General features: G+C 40.6%; 1 protein-coding gene across 4 annotated transcripts in view; it reads left to right on the top strand.

Annotated features, from left to right (window-relative positions):
* APP (amyloid beta precursor protein) overlaps positions 1-16,582 on the top strand; it is a 204,243-nt gene that overhangs the window by 101,323 nt on the left and 86,338 nt on the right. For all 4 annotated transcript variants that reach the window (XM_064644010.1, XM_064644008.1, XM_064644009.1 and 1 more), the window contains exon 6: positions 16,119-16,321. In XM_064644010.1, the coding sequence (XP_064500080.1) occupies positions 16,119-16,321 (203 nt within the window). The remainder of the gene's footprint in view (positions 1-16,118; positions 16,322-16,582) is intronic.

Below are 16,582 nucleotides of genomic sequence, written 5' to 3'. Positions count from 1 at the left end.
TTTAGATTTTGATTGGATGTTTAGATGTACTCTTAGAATAAGAAGTGAGTATAGACCTTGTTCTAACTGGGACATTTGCTTTTTTCATCATATATATACATATGGAATATAGATGCATAGATCTATCTTATATACCTATTTCCTATGTTATGTAGGTAACATATGTATTATCTATACACCTCTATATGGAGGACATAGAAATCTTTTCTTTCATGTATATGATCAAAGATTCAAAAATTACTTTAAATAAGAGAGCTCACGGGGGTATATATAGAGTACTTCTGTTTGCAAGACATATCCCATTTCTTTCTGTCTTTTTTTGTGTTTGTCACTGAACATTTAATTTACTATTCTAGTCCATTTTGTTCCTCATAAAGTAGTTTAATATCTGAAGAGATGAGTTCAAGAATAACTTCATAAATTTTGTATCCTCTAGGAATGGGAGCTTTAATTGCATTTAAATCCATTTCTGAAGTTCCAAGCAAATAGTGATTTATTTTTCCCCCTCCCACAGAAATGCTTGCAAAGAGGAAAATGAAAGATCATTTTATGGGGCACTTGTACTTCATCTGCAGATGAAGAGCCAAGCAACTGGTAGTTCTTTTAGACTGACTCACTCCATTTCTTGCTGCCTCTTCAGCTTCCCAACTACATTTAAATTGTGTGCATTGGAGCCAGAAATACTCCTGAAATTTAGTCATATAAAAAAAATTTAATTTCTTATGCAGCAGTGGGTGGTAATTCAAATTTTGTATCCGTTGAAGTATTTTCCTCTCTCAGGAACTGTGATAGCTTTTCCTGGGGTCAGGTCAACTGAGCACAGGTTGTTGGTGTCTTCCAGTTGACAGCCTCTAACACACCCAGGGTGTGCTCCAAATCATGGGATAGGTGCTGTGCCTTCCAAGGGTGGCTCATTCTGGGGGATTTGTATGTTTACTCTGCCTGTCATTTTGGTGGTCACTGCTACAAGTACTTGGAAACGCTTATGTTCATGCAGAGACACAAAAAGCAGAAGCTGGTTCTTTAGGAGAAGGATTCCATGCTGTTGCTCTGCCACAAGTTTGAGGCAGGAATTCCACATCATTCGTGTTGCAGCAGTTACTGGGTTGGCTTATTTTACCTGTTTCTTCCCATAAGTCATCATTTATGGCTAAAATTAGTTGCCAGTGCCACATGAATACTCAGTGGTGAGACACCCAAGCCAAAGTGAAGGTGACATGTTTGACTTAGAGGTGACAAGCTGGAAAGCAGATTATTATATCCTCATTTCTCAAAACTCTGTGACAAAGCAGAATCCAGCAAATATTGGTGGTATATTTTGAAGTAACTTTATTTCTCAAGCTATTCAGATCTAAATTTTAAAATATTTGCATTTATGATTCTGAATATTTAGAGGAAAGCACATTGCAACCATTCATTTTGTAAGTGCCTTTTTTCAGACTGTGTTGTGTTTTCACCCCCAGCAGTTGTCCCTGGGGCACTGTGTTTTCTTTTTTGCTTTGTCGAGGGTGTTTTCTTCTGTGCAGGGAGAAGCAAAGCAGTGCAGTCATAGATGGACGTTCTTCCTCCCCAGAATTTGACCACCACCTGGGTCTGAATGTAAAAGGATGTGGCTTGTTGGCAGTACTTGGAGGCAGGTGGGAGGGCGTGTTTTGGTGACAGGTGATATATATCTATACCCCTATTTTGTTCATGAAGCCAAGAGGCAGAATCCACACATGCTTTTGAATTTGTGGGGTGTCATGCTCGCCCTGAAATAGTCTGTAACTCTTGAGAGGTAAAAGCGTTTGTCAGCAGTGGCGTTCCTTGCAGTTATCCACACCTTTAATTAACATTTACCTTGAAGTCTGCCTGAGGGACAGCCAGATGCAGGTGTTGGCTTTCAATGTAGCTGCAGAGCTCTCCCTGCATAGCTACAGCTCAGTCAGGTGACCTGCAAGCTCTGGCTGCCCTTGAGCCTCAGCACAGCCTGGTGGCCCTCTTGCCTGTACCTGGGCACTTGCTGGAAGCTTTGGCGTTCTTGATGTTCAAGGTTAAACATCTTTAGGAGCAACGGCCAAGCTGGAAACTTCCAGGTTTTCTCTGTCTACGTCTGCCTCATATTTGCCTCTGCTCATCTTTCTGTCAGTGTATGTGAGATCTCCCAGGCTTTCCTTCCCGCCAGGAAAACAGTCTGCTGTCATTCTCCTTCTTTCACAGCAAGGCACTTCTTTCAAGCTGAGGCACTATGAGTCTCACTGTTGAGAGTTGTGTGGAGAGCTTTTCCTTACATCCTGTAGCTCAGGAGCAGAAGGTAGTGCCTTAACATCAGCCAAGTCTCATTTTTCTAGACCATTTAAATATATTTTCAAGGTCCAAAGTAGGAGATTTAATTTCTCATTCTTTTCTCCTCAGCAGTTTAGGGCAAATTAATTTTGTTTGTTCAGTGTATAAGAAGTGTCAAAGGCTGATGTAATGATGGGGTAGTGTTGTAAATGTTGCATTTGTAGGGAGTGCTGTATTTTATAATGATTTGGTTTACAGTTTCTCATAAACTTCTGCCAAGCTAAGTTTTATGGTTTGTTTGTACTTTCCATTAGCACAGTTAATTCAGTTGTTTTTTTACTACAATAAATAATCCAAAAGGATGCAGTCCACTTTCTGTTGGTAATTAGGCATCTGTGAACAAAACTAAAAAAAATTTTGCTATATAGCATAATAATCACGTTGTTCTCTGATTTTGCAACCCTGTACCAGACTGAGCTTAAGGATGAGTGCTCATCTCCCACATGCTGCAAAAAAGTAGTTAAAGTGATGTATCTTTTTGACTCCCTGAAGAGCTTTTTGGGGTTTTTTTTGTCAGTGGTATCTTTTTTCTTAATTACCTCTAATCCAAGAAATCCTGAGGCATTTGAAACTGCTCAGTTTTTTTAGTGGTGTGTTTCCATGGGAAAGAGGAGTTACAGGGGCCCAGCAGAATTGGTTTGCTGAGTAAATTGTTAGAAAATCCTCACTTGACATGGAGGAAGTGTATATTTCATTTCTTTTGCTTTCTAGCTCTTTTTACATATTTATCTATGACTTAAATATTACCCAGTGTCTTCCCTTCAGAAATGGCTGCAAGTTGACCTCAACATCTAATTAGTTACAGTCTGAATTCCCTGGAGTGCTGTCATTAAATCAGGCAGTCACATGGTGTGTTTAAATTGGCCACAACTCACCGACTCCTCATGGTGTGTCACGCTGCTGCCTTGACAGAAGGTAGGCAGACAGGCAATTGGGATATCTGCCTGTGGAACAAGTTTATGAAAAATGCCTAGAAGTCTAAAGAGTGATACATAAGCAAGTAAATTTAATAGTATACAAGAGTTTGTGTAAAAATTTTAAAAGTCAAATTTAATGGGCTTTAGTCGTTTATATACTTGGGAAATTGTCTTTTTTTTTGCAGGTGTTATTTTTACTAGCTCCTTCTTAGTTCCCTTTGTTTGGGTCTTTGCAGGCCAGAGCCTGGAGGATGTTAATGCTGCAATTGTGAATGCAGGTGAAAGCGAGTAAATGCTACAAGCTACGTAGTGTTCTCTATGCTCGTGGTGTTCATTGAAAAGGATTGTTCAAAACACAAAACCCTCTTGCCCTGTTTCTCCCCATTACATCTCCCTGTGTTCCTCACACCCTTCTTTTTCCCCTGCTCATCTCTCCATCCACCTGCAGAAAAGGTACTTGGAAATACAGCACAAAAGGAGAAGCCTTTGGAGAGGGATCGTTTGACCCAGGTGTATTTCTGACCATTGCACAGTAGCTGACCAAGGAGATTAAGAAAAGTAACCAAAATGCCCTAATCTACTTTACCTATTGCTTTGGTGGATACTTTATGCTCCTTGGCATTTACTGGAAGAAGTAAACGTGGCTTGAACATGGAGAAGAAAAGGCAAAACTAGGAGGATTAAAGTGATGGTGTCACGGAGGGTTGTGGATGAAGAAATCATGGAGGAGGGCCAGGTCTTTCAGAGACTCTTACTACTAAAATCCTTCAATTTCTGCATGTTTCCTCATGCTTGTATCTAGTATGCAGTGACATTGTGTTTCTTGACCATCCTTCCCTCCTCCTCCTTCACTTCCATTATTCTTAATTGAGTCGAAGAAATGAGCCTTAATTGGAAGTACAGCTCTGAGCCCAAAAGAAAAGAAAAATGTAGAATCACAGAATCATCAAGGCTGTCAGAGACCTTCAAGATCATCCAGTCCAACTGTTAACCCAGCACCACCTTAATCACCACGAAACCATATCCTCAAGTGCCACACCCAGATGTCTCTTGAACACTTCCAGAGACAGTGACTCCACCACCTCCCTGGGCAACTTATTCCAATGCCTGACCACTCTTTCAGTGAAAATTCTTTTCTAGTATCTGATCTGAACCTTTCCTGGTGCAACTTAAGACCATTTCATCTCACCCTTTCACATGGCAGAAGAGACCCACCCCCACCTCACTACAGCCTCCTTGAAGGGAGTTGTAGAGAGTGAGAAGGTCCCTCCTTGAGCCTCCTTTTCTCCAGGCTAAAAAATCCCAGTGCCCTCAGCCATTCCTCTTAAGACTTGTGCTCCAGACTCTTCCCCAGCTTTGCTGTCCTTTCTTTTGAAACTTTTGCAGTACTAAATCTAAAAGTGCTGTTGATCAAGAAAAAGAGGTTTTGAGGCTAAATTCGTCACTGGAAACACGTTCACTGGAGGAAAGAGAAAATTAATGTTTTGTCTCTTGAGTGTTCCTCTGCTTTCAAGCCATCTTGTCATTCATGTTAAACAACGAGTTCTTGTTGATATAAGCTTTTTCATTAAATTGGAAAGTCAATCTCTAAAATTTCAGTGAGGAATGCTCCACTGGGAATCTGCTAAATGATTCTTTTAGAAACTATAACATTAAAAAAAAAAACCACCCCTTACTCCCCTACACTTGAGCTGGTAAAGCTGAACCAGACATGAAGCCATATGAAAGGTCTGTACTGCACGTTCTGCCTTAGAAGTAGGAAATTACTTGGATTTGGATGGATAAAAAGATCTCCCTTTTTCCATACTGTGCAGGCTGAACTGCAGACTGTTCATACTCCTGAAAATTTAAGTAAGACTTGTGCCAGTAGTGGTTCAGAGTCTGCATGGTGGGGAACTTGGTTGTCTGTGACACAGGGGCACAGCCAGAGGCAGTGTTTTCATCAGCTGTCTTAATACAAATTGTTCCTAATTGGGGTGAGTGCCCTAAAATGAACACCAGGAATTACAAACTTGTTTCGTTTTTCTTGTCTTGTTTTTCCCCCTCCTCTGAAGTTTGCCATCATTAGAGGTTAACACCAATTATTGAAATAAGTGAATTTTGCACTACAAGAGTTATCCATCACTAAATTGCTGTTTCTGAGAAACTGAATTAATTTAGGGAGATAGTGTAGAAGGTGTTTTGCAATATATCAACTAATTGGTCAGAAGTTTACATCATCTTGAGTTTTGTGGTAGAACTGTTAGAAAGCAAAATAGGAAAAAATGCTTTATACCTGTCCTAAAGCATTATTAATTTATTTTAGAGCTTATCTAAAAACTTCTGTGTTTTTATAAATATTTTAAAGACAAAACCTATTTGCTTGTCTTTATAAATTAAACTAAGGCATCACTAAATTGGAGGCATAATGTTACTGCTTATGTTGAAGAACTTTAGAAGTATTTTGTCCTATTCACATATTTCCTATGCTATTAGCACAGTGTAGGTCTCCCATTCATACATTAATTGGGTTTGTCGCTCATGGTGGCTGTTACTTAATATTCAACTAGCTCATTAAATATATTTTTAATAACAATTTTTTTACTTTTTATCTTGGAGATTGATAAAATAAAATTCAGAAAACGTAGGAACACCAGAACAGTAATGACTCTTAACAAGACTGGTAAATTTGGATTTTTTTCTTAGGACAAAACAAGTTAGAATGGAACTGACAAACCAGCACATTGCTTTGAGGGGTAATTACAGCAATGCTGAGCTGGCAAATCCAATCACCATTTGAGTATAAAGCATTAACTGAAGTGATGGATGAGGCTCTGGGTGGAGAAAATTAATCTAATTGAGGAAGTGATGGGTAGAAGATACCCAGGCTTACTTAACCCCTGATGAAAGCAATTCTGTAGCTGGGCAGGCTACCTGTATGATTTAAGTGAATGTTGAGCTTGTTTCGGGAGACTTATGGCATCAAACTTGCATATATGGTAGAAGTTTGTTGTATGGAGAAGGGTTACATTTTTTTGACCTCACGAAACAGAGCCATCACCTTCTGTGTTTTCCTTAAGTAACAGGCAACAATTTTATAAGCAAAAATTTCAAGTTGTCAATTATAATGACTGAAATGTGGAAGAGAAATGTTGCTATAAAATCAGCTCGAGACACCCTTCTGATATAGCTATGAGAGGTTCTGAGGAGTTCCTGTGACATCGTGTTATATGCTGCCCCATTTAAAGCATTTTACTACTTACAATGCATGAAAGAAAAGAGAAGTGAGAAGTTTACACCTGGGTTTTTCAACACATGCTGTCACAGCAGCATGACTGTGTGCTGGTGGATGTGTAGCTGGATATGCTTCATAAAGTTATCCAGCAGTTCCTGCTCTGTTTTATCATTCAGTGATACCTGTGGTCTGTGCTAGAAGTAAGAACTCGGCGTTGGGGTGGTTTGTAGGAATTCAGAATTCCACCTCTTTTGAGGCTGTGCTTTAATAGCACAATGTAGTAAAGGATTTTCTATACTGAGGACTTTTTTTTCCCTTTGCCTTCTAACAAAGGCTACACACTTGGGATACTAGGACGAAACAGCAAAGACATACAGCCTGTTTTTTTTCTGGCAGAAGAGGTTTCCTATCTTGCAAGCAAATGTTTCGGCTTTGATTATATGATAACAAGACCTTCCTTCACATGGGATCTCTATTTTGATCACTGCTGATGAAAAAAATTGCGGTCTGAGTGAAGAAGAAAAGGCTAAACCAGTAAAATGTTGACCTGGAAAACTGGATCTATGCTTGTTTCTGCCATGAAAGTTTTGCCAGGCTTGGCATACTGTGGCCACCATAAAAAATTTAGTAGGAAAGCTGTCTCTTTTTCTTCTGGCTGTGCAAGTGGAGATAATCTGCTCTGACCTCTTGCAGCTGCTGCTGGTGGCAGCTGTATTTAAGAAGTTTAAGATGACACGTTCTTTAAAAAATGTTATTCAGTGTCTTAAATTGAACATCCAGAATTATTGCATGCTTCTGGTATTTTTATTTTTTTTCCCTCAATTGTAAAACAAAGTTATTCTTCCAGTTTTACCCTGTTGTCAATCGTGTGAGGGTACCAAGATGATAAATTCCAAAAACAGGGCAAGTACTTGGTTTGGTACAGAGTTTACACTGTCTGCCTCAGACAAGCTGTAGGACAGCAGGTTGAACAAAGAAACACTAAATATTCCGTTCTGAGTACAGCAGAAGTTCTGTGGAAACAAACATGTTGTAACAGATCCAGAGTTTTCTGCTGATTCTCAAGCTGGCTCAAACAGAGCTGTGCAAGTGATCTTCCCTCTACCATCTCACACTTCATGCCTTTTTGCTGTCAGGATTTTGGAGATAGTATTTATTCACTGTCATCAGGCTCACAAAGCCTGATTTTTGTGTGTTTGCAGGTATGTTTAACTTTTTAGTTTTCAAGTTTCTCTTTAGCAAAAATTAAGAAGGAAAGTGTGTGGGTTAAATATATTACTCTGTTCTCTAAAAATTACATACTTCCTGCGGAATCCTTCATCTTCTGAAGAAAACTGTCAGAACAGCAACACCAGCAAAGGCTTCATTTTAGAGAAAAAACTAGGTCAGTTTTGAAAAAGTGTTTTTGCCTGTCAGTCAACAGGTACCTTTTGTAAGATGAAACGTTACATCCTACCTTGTACACATGGCTTTTTAAGCAGGTCAGCTGTGGAAAGAAATTTCTAATGGTATAAAATATGTTTCATTATGGAAGAAAAGGTAAATGTATCTGTCAGAGGCAGTAGGGCAAGGAATGCTTGTTTGTTTCTTATAAGTGTTCTATTTAAATATTGGATTGAAAGGTTTTTAGTGCAACTTCTCTTGTTTTCTGCAAATTTTAAGGAAACAGGCACTTTTTTTGTATTGTTTTTATGTAAAAGATTAGCTACAGTAATAGGAGAGAGACAGTCTAAAGCACAAAATTCACATAATTCAGTTGTTTGAAAAGGCTTAAGAACTCAGAAGCAACCTTTGAAATAGATTATTTGGTTGGATTTTTTTTCTATTAGGAAATGTGAAAATAAAGATAATTGTGATCTCTTCAGTAAAGGAAAACAAAAAGGAAAATTATTGGAAGTGACAAAACAAATGTCTGAAAAATGCTATGAATATGAATTGCTTTTCCCAACTTGCTGTGCAATGGAAGGTGCACAGTTCTTTAAAGTTTCACAACCTCTTAATAGGTGTTTATGTGTCTGAATGTGACATTATTTCTTCTTCTTGTGGGACATCCAATTTACTCACCTAGTATAACCAGTTAAAACCAACCCTAATTAAAATAACCAAGGCACTCTTTGAGCAGTTTTTGCTTCTGTATTTACTTAACAGACAGACCAGAAACATTATTGCTGTGTGTCAGACTTTCAATTCAGTAAGTCATTGTAATTTTTCAGACTTTGATGCCAATAAGCCATTTAAAAAATCAGTTCCATAGACTGGAGGTCTGGCATAACCCTTTCCTTCCCTTGCTCTGTGTCTAATCTCACAACTGCAGTGCAGTTTAATTCTTGCCCTGCTGTCTCATCCACCTTCCCTGTGCTTCAAAAAAAACATTTTTTTTTTGTTACAGTCCCTTGCTGGTGGACTTCCAAGGTGAATGCTGAAATCTCCATTTCACACTTTGCTTTGACTTCCTTTCCTCTCTTTCCCCCAAGCAAAAGTACTGTGGTAGGTCTTGCTTAAATTTCCTACCTGGATCCTCAGTATCATGTAGTTATGATACTCAGCCTTCAAGTCAGCCAGCGTGCCAGAGTCAAATAACAAAGTATGGGGAGGTCAGTGCTCATGTCCCAAAGCGCACTGTTCACTTAATTTTTTGCTTTAAGTAGTTCCTGTGTTGACTCAAATGTTTAATTAGTGACACCAGAGTAGCGTCGTGGTGGGATTCAACCTGGTTTCTGAGAAAACTTGTCCTTTGAGATTTCAGTTCAGAAGAACTCTTTCTAGCATGCAAGGTTTGGAAAAACGTTAGGTGGAAAATACCCAGGCCCCAGATGTGTAGCTTTGTTGAGGGAGAATTTGGTTCCTTGCCTGTCAGCTTTCTGGTTTGCTTTTAACCAGAAGCCTGGTAATTAGGCCACCTCCAGTGTACTCATCTTCTTGTTTGGATTCCAAGCGTGTACCTTACTCTTGTAATTTGCTTTGTGGTTTTGTTTTGTGTTTTGTTTTAAGGCACTAACTCTTAAAGCATGTAGATGTTCACTGTTTGGTCTCTCCGTTTCCTCTCCCACAACTGAAGAATTCTGTGCTGTGGAGCTTTCCTATGCACAAGGATAAATATGTATCTGTGCTCGTCATTATTCATCAATTGGAAGCAAAGCTAAACCTAGGTGAATTACTTGACAGTCCTATCCCATCTTTCCTGAAAGTTCATTTGGAGGAGCTATAGACTGGTGGGGGTTTGCGCTTTTGGGAAGCTGAAGCACAAGAGGCTGGAAGCTGGGATGATGGCACCTGCAGTGGTAAAGGTTATGGATGCATAAATTGCCATCGGCTCGGCCTGTTAGGCTGAAAGAGCACAGGTTACATGTTCTGTGCAGCAATTGCTTCTCCTGGGTTGGTTCCCACAGCTGACTGGGGCCAACAGAGATGGCCTTGCTCTCTGTGGCCAGGCAGCAGCTTGTTGCTGATGAAGAGTTGGTTCCTCTCCTGAAATTAGCTTTCCCCCAGCTATTTGCTCAGGCTTGGTGGCTGGTAAAAACCCTAGTCCAAATGGTTTATCTGCAATAAGATACAGTTGCAAAGTATGCAAAGATGCTAATCTTTCCAGATATTGAAACATCTGTCTTGAACACCTTTGTATTCTTTCTGTCACCCACTGATGGAGTAAATGTTTTTGTTCAAGTTACTTGGCAAAATCATGGTGGTAGTAAACACATCAGTGGAAGAATGTTTATTGCAGACAAACATCAGCCACTTTCCAGTATTGATTATTAGTCCACAGTTATTTGTTATCCTAAATTGAAAGCTTTGCCACATTTTTGTCTGTAGGTAATAGTTGCAGACAGGAAACTCTTCTTAAAATTTACTTTATGCTTTATGCCCTATGAATTATGAAACACTGTTAGAAAGAGAACTCATTGTTCTTGCCACCTGTGTTCTGCTTCTGCTGCAGCTTATTGGAATGCAGAAAGAAAGAAAGAAAATTTCCATTTACTAGTGTTTCCTTATTTCTTGAACAGCAAGAAGTATCATAGCTCACTTTCCTTCACTCTTGTTTACCTTTCCTTCAGTTTTACCTTCCCAAAGTAATGGAATGATATACACTTCTCAGTGAAGGGAATAAATAATACATTGGTGCCAGCTCTTGGCAGTGATGGATTGGGAAAAGGAGGTTAGTAGATATACATTTACAGGTCCATGGTTTAAACACTGCTTGTAACTATGTGCTTAGACACATATTAGCAGGGGCTGTACAGTGGTTTATGTTTCAAAACCAGAAATATGCCTGTTTAGTGATCAATATGTTTCTGTTGGAGTCGGGAAGGAACTAATTACCTCTTAAGGCTGCCTGGAGCCCCAGTATTTCTGTGGCATCAGAAATAGAACTGAAGCCACCAAATTTCAAATACCCTGTTTTAACCACACCTCAGGAGTGCATATGATTTGTATTAATGACCCAGTGTGCTACTTGAATGCTTAAGGGGAGCATCATTTCCCTAATGGGGGGAATGGATCTGGATATCCTGTGTGTGAGGAGGTTTAAGCAGAAGGTTCAAAGCCAGCATGACCTCTGTGTCCACTATGAAAGGAAAGTGCTGACCCTCCTTGCTGAAAGGCTCCACAGACAGGAGGCTGAGCTGTACCAGTGCTGGGAGGGGGTTGAAGGTATATTCATGGCTACATTTAAGCCTAACAATTTGCCTCCGTTGCTCACTGCTGAACTGTTAAATTCAGGTGATGATAATATGGCTTTACAAATCTGTGAACTTGTCAGAGCATCAAGGAATTTTTTTGATAAGCCTTTGAAAAATCCTGTCACAGGCACCACTAAGCTAAGGCGAAATGTCAACAGTTTCTTGTAAACGAGACACTGCAGTCTGTGGTGCTAATAAAACCCTGCCTGGGATGGTATCAAGGGGATATACAGAAAAAGCTGTCAAGGTATTGTGGTTCCAGAAGAAACAAGACTGAGTCATACTTGTTTACAGAAGAAGATAAAATGTAATAATAATACCAGGAAGCAAGCACACCTGCTATGTACATTAAATAAAACTCATAGATTTCTGAGAAAAATACGGGTATCCACATTAATTTGCTAGTAAACATTTGCTTGAAAACAGTGGATTGTAACTGATTACTGAGGTGAAAGGTGTGCAGAAGTGAGATGTGCTGTCTGGGAAACAGCACCATCATGGTGCTAATTGAGAAATAAAAATGGTACCAGAGCATTTAACATGGTGAGGAGAAACAGCTCTGCAGGCTGTGCAACAGGGAGGGATTTGCCCCCATCTGAAAAGTTCATGCTATATTCCACATGTTGTAGGTGTTCATTCCCTTCCCTGCAATTCTCTGTGATCCCTCTCACATGCGTGCTCTTTGAAGAAGAGCCAGGATGATAACAGTGATTAAATCCAAGGGGAAACATCCAAGTGCATTTTGTCATGTTTCTTACAAGACATATTACCTTTGCTAACACTAAAAATATGCAAAGTCCACCTGCTGTCTTTGTTTGCAACAGGAGCACATCAAGATGGAGCATTGTCAATACTAAACCCCCATCTTCAGTCATTAGGCTCAAAGTCCCCTGATTACTGTCAAATACTGGAAGGCACCCTGGTTCCCCAGGGCCCTGGGATGTGGTCATCTCCTGTCAGCACTGCTGGGCATGGTTGTTGTGATTGACTCTTAGGAGTGAGTGACTTGGTGGGCAGCCTTGATCCTGAGTGTGAAACTTGCTGTTGTTCCTGCTGGGCACTGTCCCTGACTGTGGTGTATCGGTGCTCTTCGGGCTGTTGTACTGCCCGGTATAGCTGAGCTGATTAAACCATCAGAATAATGCCAGTCCTGAGAGTTTTTAAAACCTGCTAAATAAGGGAAATGACTTTCTTAAGCCCAATTTCAGGCATTTATTTCTATAAGTATAAAGCAAGGCCTTCACTTCCATTTTGTTATCTAAATCTAAGGTAAACCCACTTCTGTTTCCATTGTTCCTTTTTCTTGAAACATGGAATAAAATATAATTCTGAGAAATACGACCCTTGTGATTGAGTCTTGCAGAATGTGTTGGTAGCAGAAATAGGAGTTTTCTAGGAATGATCAAGCCAGTAGAAAGAATATTATAGCATGTTTTTGTGCGAGCTTTTTAGAATATTTTCAGGAGCCTGACTCCATGAACTGTTGTAGTCTCCCACCACTTCTGGCTTTTTTTACGTTCTCAGATGTCTAATTTTCCAGTTAGCAGCAGGTCTTAGAGGGGAGGCAGGTGGGGGCTGCTCTTCGAGCATTTACTTCTGATAAGTTACTGGAGAGAGAACCAGGGCCTACTGTAATGGCAGCACAGCCAGACAGCGCACACAGAGAACTGTCCTCTTTCGTCCTGCCCCCTTTGCCATCATGCCCCCTAAAAATTAAAATTAAAAAAAAAAAGACAAAAAAAAAAAGCTTGGCCTTGATGCTGAGAATTTTGCAGCAAAATGCTGTGGACTGGCATAGCTGAGTTGATTGCTTTTGTGTAGCTAAAAACAGATGGATATTGGATGCATGCATACAAATTATTTTTGAAGTGCTTTCCATGTGACTAACTGACTTTCCTTTGTTTGTTTCATTAGGTTGTTTCTGTTGTCCTTTTTTAACCTTATGAGCTTGCCGGTATCTGAGAGTGATCATTCATGTGAAAGGAAGAGGAAAAATAATGGCAATTATTCTTAAATCACGATGTGTTTGTAGCTTAGGTGAGAGAAAGACAGAGAGCAGCTTTCTTTAATGTTGAAAGGCATATGGTGTCTGATGCTCTTGATCAAAATCTGGATGTCTTATCCTCAGCATGCTAGTTTAAATGTCTGTAGTGAGCCAAGACTTAAAGCCCCTTAGCTGGGAGATCAGCAGCAGATACTGGCCTTGACAAATCCACCTCTTGTAGTTGAAAGGTGATGGTTTATGTATAGTGTTTATTTTGTGCTTGTAAAAAGGTGAAATACTGGATAAGGAAAATAGAAGAAATGCATTGTTCAGGAAAGAGTTACTAAAAAGGAAGCTGAAAATTTCTGACATAGTGAAATTACTTTTCCAGGGAAAACTGTACGGTGGAGATGGTGGGATTTCTAAGCCAGTTTTTAGAAATCAAGAAGAATTAAGAGAAGAACCAAGTGCCCAAGTGGTTTTGTGCCCCTTTTTCAGTCTTTGTCCTATGTAAATGGAAACAGGTTGACTCTTGCAGACTCTTCTGCACGGTGGCTTTAACCACATCCATTTGTGTAACATACCGGGGTGTTCCCTAGTGGAAAGCTTCTCTTGTGCTTCTGGAGGCCAGATATTTTGGGGAGAAGGGAACAGGGAAATCATTCTTGTTTGTACAGAGACTTAATTTGCTCCTAGTAGGGTAAGGTTTGTGGCTTACAAAAATTTTATCAGCACTTCTAAACTTCTTAATACCCTGTTAAAAAGAATCATAGAATCATAGAATCATAGAATCGATTGGGTTGGAAAAGACCTCCGAGATCATCGAGTCCAACCCTTGGTCCAAATCCAGTCCATTTCCTAGATCATGGCACTCAGTGCCACGTCCAATCTGCGTTTAAAAATCTCCAGGGATGGTGAATCCACCACCTCTCTGGGCAGCCCATTCCAATGCCTGATCACTCTCTCTGTAAAGAATTTTCTCCTGATATCCAACTTAAATTTCCCCTGGCAGAGCTTAAGCCCGTGCCCCTTTGTCCTATTGCTGAGTGCCTGAGAGAAGAGACCAACCCCCACCTGGCTAGAACTTCCCTTCAGGTAGTTATAGACGGTGATGAGGTCACCTCTGAGCCTCCTCTTCTCCAGGCTAAACAACCCCAGCTCCCTCAGCCTCTCCCCATAGGACTTATGCTCCAGTCCCTTCACCAGCCTTGTTGCTCTTCTCTGGACCCGCTCCAGCACCTCAATATCCTTCCTGAACTGAGGGGCCCAGAACTGAACACAATACTCAAGGTGTGGCCTCACCAACGCAGAGTACAGGGGAAGGATCACTTCCCTGCTCCTGCTGGCCACACTATTTTTGATACAGGACAAGATCCCATTGGCCTTCTTGGCCACCTGGACACACTGTTGGCTCATGTTGAGCTTCCTGTCAATTAGTACCCCCAGGTCCCTTTCTGCCTGGCTGCTCTCCAGCCGCTCTGTGCCCAGCCTGTAGCGCTGCATGGGGTTGTTGTGGCCAAAGTGCAGGACCCGGCACTTGGCTTTATTGAACTTCATCCCATTGGAATCAGCCCATCTCTCAAGTCTATCCAGATCCCTCTGCAGAGCCCTCCTGCCTTCCAGCAGGTCGACACTCCCTCCCAATTTAGTGTCATCAGCAAATTTGCTGATGATACACTCAATCCCCTCATCTAAATCATCAATAAAGATGTTAAACAGGACTGGGCCCAACACAGATCCCTGGGGAACACCACTGGTGACCGGCCGCCAGCTGGATGCAGCTCCATTCACCAGCACTCTCTGGGCCCGACCCCCCAGCCAGCTCCTAATCCAGGAGAGTCTGTCTTCCTTTTTGCTGGGTTCATTTTCAAAGTTGTAGGAGGCAACATAATATAAAATGAAGTATTACAGGCATGGTGTCCAAAATGAGGTGGAGGAGAGAAGTTGTTAACTGCACTTAGAAGGCTGCTCAAGCATATGCGATGCTATGAAAAAGATTCACACCCACTTGTGCATGAAGGTGACAAAAAGTCACTGCATATTAAAGATCCTTTATTCATTAGTAGTAAATTTCAATTAGAAGATCAGGTTAACAAACATGAAACCTTGCCACAACTGGGCACTGAGCTTAGGAAGCATTTCAAAGGCAGCAGGAGCAGTAACCAAGTGCACATTTTTTGGCATTTTTCTGTATCATTCAGAACTAAGAGTGATCCCAGAAAATTTTTGACATAGTAAGCCACCAAATGCATTTGATAGCCAATTTCAGTATGTCTTCCTGTTGTCCTGTAGAAGTGCTCTTTCCATTAACACAACACTTGCATCAGCAGAAGAAAAAACTCATCAGCAGAGATAATTTGAGGTCAGTTCAGCACTTGGTAGTTCTCTATGAAAGGCATGAAGGTAGTCCACAAGGAGTCTCTGGATAAGCTGTCTCCTGGGTGAGAGAGTCCTGAGGAACTCTTGCTTCTGTGTGCTTATCAAGTGAATACATTTTGAGCAAATTTGACCCTGTTTTCAAAATAAAAATTGACTAGTTGACAGCAGCATGGAGTGAGCATTTTTGCAGTGTTATTCGGCTGTGAAAATATGGTGTTGCTGATGGGGATTCTTTTTCCATCCCTGTGGAAAAGGCAGAGCTCCAGTGTGGCATATTGCTAGTTTCCCCACTGCATTGCTGATGTTTACTTTTTGTTGTTTGTGGGAGTTTTTAGTTTTTGTTTCTTTTTTTCTTTCTTTGCTGTTTGTTTAGGTTTGGTTTGTTGTTGTTGTTTTTTGGTTTGGTTTTTTTTGGAAGGGAGGGGGTTGGTTAAGCATTTCAGATTTCTAACTATTTGAGACTTTCCAGAGTCCCCGATTCTTTCTTTTCTATTTAAAGGGAAGGGAGGGAAATTGCAGAACAGGTAGCTTTTTGTCCTTACAGCGTTTTTGAATAAAATGGTCTTCATGTTATCTTGAAATAATTTTGTTGCTGACACATCACGACCATTTTTTTCATTTAGTGATGATAAGGCAGCAGAAGAACAAGCAGAGGAAGATGAGGAGCTAACAGTTGTGGAAGATGAAGATGCCGATGACGATGATGATGATGGTGATGAAATCGAAGAAGAGACAGAGGAAGAGTATGAGGAGGCAACTGAAAGAACTACCAGTATTGCAACCACAACCACCACAACTACAGAGTCTGTGGAAGAGGTTGTCAGAGGTAAATTCATGGGCATTGGGCTCGGGGCTGGAAAACTGATCCTGCTGCTTTGCACATTTGCCCTTTACAACAAAACAATGTTCCAAACAGCAAAATATCCAAAGTATTGTTGTGCTTTGACTTTTGTAATTTGCACGTTTAATCTCCTTGCCTTTCCCTTTCCCATGACAAATATTGTTTGGAGTTAGTTCTGCCACAACCCTTTGGGCTTTCTGACCTCCAGCCCTCCTGGCGCATGGATGGTGCAGAGCCTCTCTGTCC

This window comes from Pseudopipra pipra, chromosome 2 (assembly GCF_036250125.1).
Source record: "Pseudopipra pipra isolate bDixPip1 chromosome 2, bDixPip1.hap1, whole genome shotgun sequence".
Classification (NCBI taxonomy): domain Eukaryota; kingdom Metazoa; phylum Chordata; class Aves; order Passeriformes; family Pipridae; genus Pseudopipra; species Pseudopipra pipra.
This window is presented reverse-complemented; position numbering and strand designations above follow the sequence as displayed.